This window comes from Oncorhynchus tshawytscha, linkage group LG04 (genome assembly GCF_018296145.1).
Source record: "Oncorhynchus tshawytscha isolate Ot180627B linkage group LG04, Otsh_v2.0, whole genome shotgun sequence".
Taxonomy (NCBI): Eukaryota; Metazoa; Chordata; class Actinopteri; order Salmoniformes; family Salmonidae; genus Oncorhynchus; species Oncorhynchus tshawytscha.
This window is the reverse complement of record NC_056432.1, coordinates 9,113,218-9,125,621: the sequence shown is the minus strand read 5'-3', so window position 1 is coordinate 9,125,621 and position 12,404 is coordinate 9,113,218. Positions and strand designations below refer to the sequence as shown.

Sequence of the window (12,404 nt, the reverse complement as noted above, 5' to 3'; positions counted from 1 at the left end):
TTGTAGAATAATAGTGAAGACATGAAAACTATGAAATAACACATATGGAATCATTTAGTCACCAAAAAAGTGTTAAACAAATAAAAAATATATTTTAGATTCTTCAAAGTAGAATGCATACTCTTTGTCACGTCTGCTCCTGGCGCTCGAGGGCGTCAGGTTGCCCTGCATCCCGCCTACCTCGCTGCAGCGGGAATGACAGGTATCTTGCCTCAGCCGGATTGTCTGGCTTCCATGCCTCATCCGGCTCGCCAGGCTCTCACGCTCCTGCCGGTTTGTTGGGCTCCCACGCCCCAACCGGCTTGCCCAGCGCCCATGTCTCGGCCGGTTCACCCAGGTGGGATGCCGGGTGGCACTCCAAGAGGGGGGTTACTGTCACCTCTACTCCCGCTATTCCCTCTTCCCTGGTGCTTGAGGGTGCCAGGCTGCCCTGCATCACGCACTCCTTCCATCCATTACGCACACCTGCCTTCCCTCGTCATGAGCATCAGCGATATTGGACCTGGACTCAATTATCACCTGTTTATTTCCTCCCTTATATTTGTCAGTTCCCCAGCTCTGTTCCTCGCTGTTGCTTTGTATTGTTGTATTGTTTTTATCTTTAGTATTAGTTTGCTGACGCTGTTCCTGTCTTGTTCCATGTCTGTTATTTATTAAATGTTTTACTCCCCATACCTGCTTCGTCTTTCCAGCATCATTCCATGTGACACTCTTGGCATTCTCTCAACCAGCTTCACCTGGAATGCTTTTCCAACAGTCTTGAAGGAGTTCCCACATATGCTTCGTACTTATTGGCTTCTTTTCCTTTCCTCCGTGGTCCAACTCATCCCAAACCATCTCAATTGGGTTGAGGTCGGGTGATTGTGGAGGCCAGGTCATCTGATGCAGCACTCCATCACTCTGCTTCTTGGTCAAATAGCCCTTAAACAGCCTGGAGGTGTGTTGGGTCATTGTCCTATTGAAAAACAAATTATAGTCCCACTAAGCGCAAACCTGATGGGATGGCATATCGCTGCAGAATGCTGTGGTAGCCATGCTGGTTAAGTGTGCCTTGAATTCTAAATAAATCACTGACAGTGTCACCAGCAAAGCACCATCACACCTCCTCCTCCATACTTCACGGTGGGAACCACACATTCGGAGATCATCCGTTCACCTACTCTGCGTCTCACAAAGACATGGCGGTTGGAACCAAAAATCTCCAATTTGGACTCATCAGACCAAAGGACAGATTTCCAATGTCCATTGATTGTGTTTCTTGGCCCAAGCAAGTCTCTTCTTATTATTGGGGTCCTTTAGTAGTGGTTTCTTTGCTGCAATTTGACCATGATTTGGCCTGATTCACGCAGTGTCCTCTGAACAGTTGATGTTGAGATGTGTCTGCTACTTGAACTCTGTGAAGCATTAATTTGGACTGCAATTTCTGAGGCTGGTAACTCTAATGAACTTATCCTCTGCAGCAGAGGTAATTCTGGGTCTTCCTTTCCTGTGGCGGTCCTCATGAGAGCCAGTTTCATCATAACGCTTGATGGTTTTTGCAACTGCATTTGAAGAAACTTTAAAAGTTCTTGAAATGTTTTATTTGATTTGATTTGATTTGATTTGATTTGAAATTTGCCAGATTGACAGACCTTCATGTCTTAAAGTAATGATGGACTGTAGTTTTTCTTTGCTTATTTGAGCTGTTCTTGCCATAAAATAGACTTGGTCTTTTACCAAAAAAGGCTATCTTCTGTATACCAACCCTACCTTGTCACAATGCAATTGATTGGATCAAATGCATTAAGAAGGAAAGAAATTTCACAAATGAACTTTTAACAAGGCACACCTGTTAATTGAAATCCATTCCAGGTGACTACCTCATGAAGCTGGTTGAGAGAATGCCAAGAGTGTGCAAAGCTGTCATCAAGGTAAAGGGTTGCTACTTTGAAGAATCTCAAATATAAATATATTTTGATTTGTTCAACACTTTTTGGTTACTATATGATTCCATATGTGTTATATCATAGTTTTGATGTCTTCACTATTATTCTACAATGTAGAAAATAGTACAAATAAAGAAAAACACTTGAATGATTAGGTGTGTCCAAACTTTTTACTGGTACTGTACATACAAAGACTGTGGATAAGATTACATTAGACAACAATTATGTAACTTTAAAGTTTTACACTCAAATATGTTTGGCACAAGTAGCACAGTTCTGTCTGAATACTACTTACAAAACTTGCTTGTCCATCCAATTGCCCCTAAGAGAGAATAAGAGCCAAAATAATAAATAAGTAATTATGTTGGATTAAGTAGGATAAAACAGTCAACTATTTGTTTTCCAAGAAACACTATGTGACCTCCTCAAAACGGATTTTAAAAAACTTTTAAAAGAATTCCACCAGATGCCTAATCATCTACTTCTATCACCCATGTATTTGTTCAATTACTGTCAGGACAAATCCATACTGTAAAGGACACGTCCATACTGTTACAGTTACTGTAAGGACACGTCCATACTGTTAGATTTACTTTAAGGACCCATCCATACTGTTACAGTTACTGTAAGGACACGTCCATACTGTTACAGTTACTGTAAGGACATGTCCATACTGTTACAGTTACTGTAAGGACATGTCCACACTGTTATGGTTACTGTAAGGACATGTCCACACTGTTATGGTTACTGTAAGGACATGTCCACACTGTTATGGTTACTGTAAGGACATGTCGAACTGTTATGGTTACTGTAAGGACATGTCCACACTGTTATGTCCATACATATACAGCTAACAGTATCACTGCCATCACTCTGAGGAGAGGACACGTTACTTACGGTGGTCAGCATGTCCAGACTGAGAGGCACCTCCAGCGTCACGGCAGTACTCACTGGCCGACTGTTCCTCATCTCTGTGTAGAACACCTGACAAACACACACATACACACGAACGCACACACACACACACGCACACACAGCCTGGGTTCAAGATTGTGCAGTATACTATCATCAGGCTTAGAAAATGTAGAAGGTGGCAACAAGGTGAAGTGCAGGTGAAGTGGAGAGAATGGTAAGTGGGGTAGTGTATGGCAGAGGGGGTGTGTGTGTGTGTGTGTGTGTGTGTGTGTGTGTGTGTGTGTGTGTGTGTGTGTGTGTGTGTGTGTGTGTGTGTGTGTGTGTGTGTGTGTGTGTGTGTGTGTGTGTACACGTGTCTCACAGCTAAAGCCTGGGTCCAGTACAATAAGCTTCTCTTTATGTGAATGAGGAGCAGAAATATAATCCTGTCCTCTCTTTATGTGGAAGAGGAGCAGAAATGTAATCCTGTCCTCTCTTTATGTGAATGAGGAGCAGAAATGTAACCCTGTCCTCTCTTTATGTGTAAGAGGAGCAGAAATATAATCCTGTCCTCTCTTTATGTGTAAGAGGAGCAGAAATATAACCCTGTCCTCTCTTTATGTGAATGAGGAGCAGAAATGTAATCCTGTCCTCTCTTTATGTGTAAGAGGAGCAGAAATATAACCCTGTCCTCTCTTTATGTGTAAGAGGAGCAGAAATATAATCCTGTCCTCTCTTTATGTGTAAGAGGAGCAGAAATATAACCCTGTCCTCTCTTTATGTGTAAGAGGAGCAGAAATATAACCCTGTCCTCTCTTTATGTGAATGAGGAGCAGAAATGCTTCTTGATCCACAATGGTAATGAGGCCTTAGCTGACGTTCACTACAAGGTCATCAGACTGCTGTCAAATAAGAGACACAGTGTGTCCCAAATGGCACACTATTCCCGACTTAGTGTACTACATTGAGTAGTGATGGGGGGAAACATCGATACAGTTACATATCACAATGTTAAGTGTTGATTTGTAAAAAATGATATAGACACACTGAACACACAGATCCATAGATTATGGCCTAATTAATTTATTTTAATTGACTGAATCCTTTATATGAACTTTAACTCAGTGAAATCTTTGAAATTGTTGCATGTTGGTTTATATTTTTGTTCAGTGTATATACAGTTAATTCGGAAAGTATTCAGACCCATTTTGTTACGTTACAGCCTTATTCTAAAATGTATTCAATCATTTTTTTCCCTCATCAATCTACACACAATACCCCATAATGACAAAGCAAAATCGTTTGCTAATTTATTTTAAAAAACTGAAAAATGACATTTACATAACAATTCAGACCCTTTACTCGTACTTTGTTGAAGCACATTTGGCAGCGATTACAGCCTCAAATCTTCTTGAGTATGATGCTACAAGCTTGACAGATCTTTATTTGTGGAGTTTTTCACATTCTTCTCTGCAGATCCTCCCAAGCTCTGTCAGGTTGGATGGGGAGCGTTGCTGCGCGGCTATTTTCAGGTCTCCCCAGAGATGTTCTAACAGGTTCAAGTCCAGGCTCTGGCTGGGCCACTCAAGGACATTGAGAGACTTGTGCCGAAGCCTCTCCTGCATTGTCTTGGCTGTGTGTTTAGGGTCACTGTCCTGTTGGAAGGTGAACCTTCACCCCAGTTTGACGTCCTGAGTGCTCTGGAGCAGGTTTTCATCAAGGATCTCTCTGTACTTTGCTCCGTTCATCTTTGCCTCGACCCTGACTAGCTACCAGTCCCTGCCGCTGAAAAACACCCCACAGCATGATGCTGCCACCACCGTGCTTCACCATTCGGATGTTGCCAGGTTTCCTCCAGACGTGACGCTTGGCATTCAGGACAAAGAATTCAATCTTTGTTTCATCAGACCAGACAATCTTGTTTCTCATGGTCTGAGAGTCTTTAGGTGCCTTTAGGCAAACTCCAAGCGGACTGTCATGGGCCTTTTACTGGGAAGTGTGTTCCGTCTGGCCTCTCAACCATAAAGGCCTGATTGGTAGAGTGTTGCAGAGATGTTCTTCTGGAAGGTACTTCCATATCCACAGAGGAACTCTAGAGCTCTATCAGAGTGACCATCGGGTTCTTGGTCACCTCCCTGACCAAGGCCCTTCTCCCCTGATTGCTCAGTTTGGCCGGGCGGCCAGCTCTAGGATGAGTCTTGGTTGTTCCAAACTTATGCCACTGTGTTCTTGGGAACCTACTGCAGACATGTTTTGGTACCCTTCCCCAGATCTGTGCCTCAAAAGAATCCTCTCTCAGAGCTCTACGAACAATTCCTTTGACCTCATGGCTTGGTTTTTGCTCCAACATGAACTGCCAACTGTGGGCCCTTACATAGACAGGTGTGTGCCTTTCCAAATCATGTCCAATCAATATAATTTACCACAGGTGGACTTCCATCAGGTTGTAGAAAAATCTGAAGTATGATCAATGGAAACAGGATGTACCTCAGCTCAATTTGAGTCTCAGGGTCTAAATACTTATTATTATTTCAGTTTTTTATTTTTAGTCAATTTTATAAAATGAGCTTTGTCATTATGGGGTATTGTGTGTAGATTGCTGAGGAATTTTTATTTATTTAATCCATTTTAGAATAATAAAAAGTTAAGGAGTCTGATGACTTTCCCAAAGGCACTGGATATATATATATTTTTTGCTAGGTAGCGTTAGCAAGAGCTAGTAGGCTGTACCTACACCTAAACTATATTTTTGATCCTGTAGCATGTTATCCATCTTCTTTTCAAATAGTGGGCCAATATGTCTTTTATTTCCATGAGTGCTCTGTGACTAATCAAAACTCATGTTCTCATGGTCTCTCTGCAGCAGACATCCACCACTGTGCTTATTATGGAAAGGGGGATACCTAGTCAGTTCTACAACTGAATGCATTCAACTGAAATGTGTCTTCCACATTTAACCCTGAATCAGAGAGGTGCGGGGGGGCTGCCTTAATCGACATCCACGTTTTCCCGGTACATATAGTGAGCAATATGTTTGGAACATCAAATCGCAATAAAATCACAGTATCGAATCACAATACATATAGAATCATGAGAATCGCAATACATATCGTATCGGTACCTAAATATCGTGAGATCCCGGGCAATTCCCAACCCTACTTTTGACCAGGGCCCAGAGGGCTCTGGTCCAAAGTAGTGCACTATAAAGGGAACAGGATGCCATTTGGAATGCAACCATTCACACAGTTGCAGATAGAGACAGTTATACTTGATCTCATCTCATGTAACATTAAACAAATAAGTCTGCTTGAAAACATCCATCTGTTCTGGGTAGTGAACTGCACACCACGTTCCATGTACTGTCTATGGTCACGTTCCAGACCCACGACATTGCTGTCGAGCTGATGCGGGTATCAGATTGCAATATCATATGATGTGTTTGTCTGATATGTTAAACCAGGCACTGTGAGATGTGACAGACGACTGCAAAGTGGTCGGCCAGAAATGTGACCACTGTGTTGGTGTATGTAAGCCAACTGTTACCTTGTAGCCTGTGATGGTGCTAACATGACGCCGGGGCATCTTCCACCGCACACTGAAGGCTGTGCAGTTCACCATCTCCAACTGGATGTCCAAAGGAGGGCTGAGGCGCTCTGTATGGGACAGGAAATGATGTCATCACAATGGGTCAAAGTGAAAAGGCTGTGGGACTCATTAGGCCAAAATACCAGCAACAATGTGTGAACACCTTGTGAAGACTTACAGAAAACGTTTGACCTCTGTCAATTGCCAACAAAGGGTATATAACAAAGTATTGAGATAAACTTTTGTTATTGACCAAATACTTATTTTCCACCATCATTTGCAAATAAATTCATTAAAAATCCTACAATGTGATTTTCTGGATTTTTTTTCCTCATTTTGTCTGTCATAGTTGAAGTGTACCTATGATGAAAATGACAGGCCTCTCTCATCTTTTTAAGTGGGAGAACTTGCACAATTGGTGGCTGACTAAATACTTTTTTGTCCCACTGTAAGAGTGATCTACAACCAATATGTAATCATAAAAACAGTACAAATACTGTCCCTCTGTGAATGAGTTCAAGAGTCAAAACGCACACATTCTGTTATAAAAATGATGTCTTTGACTGCCGCAACAGATACACTGCTAATATTTGACATGACAATGCATCTGCAGACTACCAGAATTTTCAGAAGACCTAATGAATCTCTTCATATAATGCCCTTCTGAGTAAACACCCATAGAATAAAGCTCTGATGCAAGTCTGGGGTGTGGAAGAGACCACAGCAATGGTGTATTCCACACCCCAGACTTCCGAGGTGATTTCATTTATATTTCAGACAGCACCTTTAATAAGGCTTATTGAATGATGACACAAAAGATGCATTTTCTCTGCCATGGCTAATAATCACAATCAGCCCCATTCTTCATGGTAAATTCCTTGTGATGCTGATGGTCTCATTGGTCTTTGCCTAATTATTTTCCCTGATGTGAAAGTGTGAAGAGTTAACACTTGTGTCATCAGTATGGCTCCTGAAGAGGACACATAACTGGGTACACCTTTCTGTCTGAATGGGATCTCTGAGCGCTGAAATGGAATCCTATTCCCTATATAGTGCACTACTTTTGACCATTGCCCATGGGTAGTGCACTATGTAGGGAATAGGGTGCCATTTTGGGATACAGACAGACCAGGCAGCCAGAATAAAACACTACATAGTAGATACATGTACCAAAACTTCCGCTATGACTCACTCGCTGGAACCTAATGTCAGCACTGCACTTAGAACAAACCTTTCCAGAGCAGTGAGAAGAGAGGAGGGGAGGGGAGAGGAGAAGAGGGCCAAGCAAGGACAGATTTCCACTGGGGTAAATGTCTGATAGGGAGCAGACCTCCATGGCCAAATGGAAAGGACATGTAGGGAGCCTGCACTGCTCTCTGAGCAGATAATGCAGTATGTGAAGTTGACTTGTTCCTGTCCCCAGGTGCACTTGGGTGGGTCATGTAGAACTGATTCTTAGAATCAAATTTAATAGAATAGAAATTATAGAATAGAATAGAATGCTCACGGATCTCCATGCAGATGATGTGATAATGTGGGGTCTGCAGTAAGATGTAGTGGTTTAAGATAGTTTTTAGGATGTTACAAAGCATTTCCCGGTACGTTACACCAAGACTGTGCAGCGTCTATGATAAAAAAAGACAGTTATGTCACACAAGAGTTTGTCAATCATCATTTTGTTTCCCTTTCCTCAAGCTACTATGTTTTTCTGAAGAAGACTAAAAGGCAACTTTGCAAGCCTTTAAGGCAGGGTTCCCCAACTGGCCATTTGAGGCAGGGTTCCCCAACTTGCCTTTAAAAGCAGGGTTTCCCAACTAGCCTTTTTAAATATGGTTCCCCAACTGTCCTTTTAAGGCAGGGTTCCCCAACTAGCCTTTATATCTGTTTGGGCTTCTTGCGGTCAACTTGAAGTCTACAAACTATTTGTAATTATGTTCTGGTTCACTGACCAGCCGCTCAAATAAAAATCGGGCAAAAACAGCGGCTGAATCTAGTTGATGATCCCTGCTTTAAGGCTAAATTAGGAGGAGCCCGTCATTTTTCAGATGCCGCTGTACTCCTACACTCCTACACTATTTTTGGCTCCAGGTAGAATAATTTGGGGTTCATGTAGAACCCTCTGTGCAAAATGGTTCTACCTGGAACCAAAAAGGATTCTTCGAGGGGTTCTCCTATGGGGAAAGCCAAACTAATAATTTTAGGTTCTAGATAGCACCTTTTTCTTCTAAGAGTGTCGACTGTGTCTCAAATGGCACACTATTCCCTATGTAGCACTATGTAGCACTATGGGGCGGCAGGGTAGCCTAGTGGTTAGAGCGTTGGACTAGTAACCGGAAGGTTGCAAGTTCAAACCCCCGAGCTGACAAGGTACAAATCTGTCGTTCTGCCCCTGAACAGGCAGTTTACCCACTGTTCCTAAGCCATCATTGAAAATAAGAATTTGTTCTTAACTGACTAAATAAAGGTAAAAAAATACAATTTTAAAAAAGGGTGTGATTTGGGACACTGCCCCAGTCTTGTGTTTTAGAGGGGATGTGATTCATGTGGACACGTCCCTGTCAACCTCCTCGTAGAATGTGATCAGAATGACTGGAAACACACCGCAGAATACAAAGACATACATCCGTCGCAGCCCAAAAGAGATCAGGATACAAGCTGTGTGTCAGAAACAACTGCTCTGAGCACAGTCTACACTACAGGGAGATATAATAGTCTCAATCCAAAAGCCTTAGAGGTCAGGCGGACAGAGCAACACACTATCACAGGAAATAGAGAAAGGCACAGTAGACGAGAACCCAAACATTGTAGCAGTTAATATCCATGAAAGACATATTTGTTGTTGTTGTTGATGAGGGTATGCTCTGATACACTCCTGCTGACCAACCAATCAGGTCACCAAGCTGCAGTAAAACGAACACATTCTGAATGCTCCTCTGTAGTGATAATGATCATTGATGGCCAGTGAGCAGGCCACAAGTTAACGGTTACTAATTGAGATAAATGTCAAGTGAATAACTGACTTAAATAACACCTGTGAGGTGTTATAAAAGTAGGCGGGGTTTCTGTATAAGCACTTTGTGACAACTGCTTATGTAAAAAGGGCCTAAGGATAAATACATCGATCGATTGATTGATTGATTGATTTAACAACAGAGTAAGGCACATCCAAGGATGTCGTTCTTTGACTGCAGTAAGAGTGACATTTTAACTTGGTAGTCATTATTATTATTATTATAGTAGGTCTGGTGCAGTAAGTTTACATCACATTATACAGTAGGTCTGGTGCAGTAAGTTTACATCACATTATACAGTAGGTCTGGGGCAGTAAGTTTACATTACATTATACAGTAGGTCTGGGGCAGTAAGTTTACATTACACAGTAGGTCTGGTGCAGTAAGTTTACATTACATTATACAGTAGGTCTGGGGCAGTAAGTTTACATTACATTACACAGTAGGTCTGGTGCAGCAAATGTACATTACATTATACAGTAGGTCTGGTGCAGTAAGTTTACATTACATTATACAGTAGGTCTGGTGCAGTAAGTTTACATTACATTATACAGTAGGTCTGGTGCAGTAAGTTTACATTACACAGTAGGTCTGGTGCGGTAAGTTTACATTACATTACACAGTAGGTCTGGTGCAGTAAGTTTACATTACATTACACAGTAGGTCTGGTGCAGTAGGTTTTGCCAGAGTAATATCCGTCACTCTGCAATCATGCCACTTTGTTAATAAGTACAAGAGGGCACATTTTTATGTTTTTTTTTTACGTTTCATGGGCTGTGCATTTTTTATGGTGCCTGTCATACAGTGGTTAGACAAACTGTAGCTGGGAAGGGATGTGTAAAATGGAGGAAGGGAGGTGTAAGCCTCTGTGTGTGCCCATTTAATAACAAATGCAGCATGTGTGATCAGCCCAGGAGTCTTTGGGTATCCAAAGGTCCTCGTGTGGTAAATCAAGTCATACAACATATACACCAAATATACCATGTTCCTCTATTCTCTCCTCCACTACTACTCAGTATAAATTGTGTACTTCTGCAAATCCCCTTCCTTACTGACAGGAACAACACTGACATGTGTCTGGCACTTGGCAGCTAGTATGAGAATGTGCCTGTCACCTAGTATGATAATGTGTCTGTCACATAGTATGATGACACAGACGTGTTTCCGATTAGCGTTATGAGTGTATTACCATATAGTAATATGGCTAATTGTCCGACTGTATTCCAAAACATGCAACAATTCATGTACTATATGGAAATGACAATCAGAAAATTGGTCATAGTTCCTTTTGATTCTGCTGTAATTGATGTAGGCCAAATGAATATACACAAAATGATAATATGTATGATTTTGTCTTTGATGTTTATTAAAATCAGGAGAAGCATCTCTTGACCTAGGCCTACATATCAATCGAGAATATGATCAATAGTCAACTTACCCGATCTTCGAACGTTTGTCCTTTTCGCAGAAAAAGAAACGTTGATCATGCATATTGAAAAAAACAATATATAAAAAACGCTCCTCTGTTTACTGGTAAACTCCATATCTTTGTCTAAAGTTAAAAAGGTCAAATGGTCATTTTAGGCTACATGCAACAACAAAAAAACTCCTTGCGCTTAATTATAAGAACTGACGAGAGACGCAACTGATCAAAGTTTCTGATGACAAAGACAACTAGTCATTCAAAGTTCCTCAGAACCTGCTCTCAAAGAATGCAAATGAAAAGGAAATTATGTTTGGAAGGCAACTGAGGTTTGACACGGGTAAGATTGCAAGCTATTAAGATCAGTTGAACGCACCACGAGTTACTGTGACATTGTCGACGCACAAATGGAGACAAGTGCCCTGCGTAAACGTAAAAAAAAAAACACAATCTGCAATTCCGAGTGGGTACTAATTTTACGCGCGACACTCTTCTTCTTGTCATTCGTCTTGTGATTTAGAAGTTTGCGAAATGGCAGAGGAGAGCCGAAACGTGGGGACATTTAGAGCTAAGAGGATAACAGGAGTCTAATCCACCCAGCTGGAGCCTTGGCAGCTCACTACAGCCACTCAGACTAATATAGAAACACACTGACCGCGCGCGTAATAGAAAACAAATAAACAATGAATTAATGAATTCAATTCAATATTTCATATGAACTTTTAAAGAGAATTCGCCTTTTTTGCTCAAATATTGTAAAAAAAAACAATTGAGCATATAAAGGTATTGTAGTCTTCCATAGGCTATGCTACTGTATGAAGTGCTGACTCTAATTTCAAAACAATGACCCGCTGACTCGGGAATAACACATTTGACCAAGTAAGAGGACTGATTGGTAAACTCAATTTTCTTGTTGGGAAATTACTTGGGTTCTCTCACTGTGTGTTAATGCTCACTGATAGATACGTTTTCTGGGGAGATCAGACATATGGCTTAAGTAAATTTGCCAATTCCCTCCTCCCCCAAAGAAGAATCCCATGAAGAACTCCTGTCTTATTTCCCCGGGAAATGTATTGTTACTTTATTGAAAACAGAGGCCATCTTTCAAAGCCGTGTAGCAAATGAATCATCTCTAATCGAAATGAAGGAACATGTGAAATGTAGAATTAGGAGGTTAATATTTGCTGTAGCGCAGCATGTTGTCTAGTATAGCGTTCACACACACACACGCAAATCGGAACCCCATAATGGATAGGATTAATAACTACCTCCGATCAATTTAATAACATAATAAATCCAATCAAAGCTCTTCATAAAATAGAAGATGTCTACTCTGTTGTGATAACCCTGCTCATCATAAAGTTCAGAGGCCTCCTTTCAAATGTCCCGTATCAAACCGTTTTACTTATTCCATAAAATAAGACCCAAATGGCACCCTATTCCCTATCTATATATTACGCTACACTACTTTTGACGAAGGCCAATAGGGCTCTGGTCAGAGTGGTGCACAATATTGGTAATAGGGTGCCAGTCAGGACGTAAATCCATGTCAAACACATTCTATTA

The 12,404-nt window shown here is 41.4% G+C and overlaps 1 protein-coding gene across 2 annotated transcripts in view; it reads right to left on the bottom strand.

Annotated features, from left to right (window-relative positions):
* LOC112249429 (pikachurin) overlaps window positions 1-11,436 on the bottom strand; it is a 43,992-nt gene extending 32,556 nt beyond the window's left edge. For both annotated transcript variants that reach the window (XM_042320285.1, XM_042320286.1), the window contains exons 1-4: window positions 10,854-11,436; window positions 6,363-6,472; window positions 2,823-2,909; window positions 2,221-2,247 (exon numbers count right to left, since the gene is read on the bottom strand). In XM_042320285.1, coding sequence (XP_042176219.1) covers window positions 2,221-2,247; window positions 2,823-2,909; window positions 6,363-6,472; window positions 10,854-10,959 — 330 coding nt within the window. In that variant the 5' untranslated portion in view covers window positions 10,960-11,436. The remainder of the gene's footprint in view (window positions 1-2,220; window positions 2,248-2,822; window positions 2,910-6,362; window positions 6,473-10,853) is intronic.
* Between the last annotated feature and the right edge of the window lie 968 nt (window positions 11,437-12,404).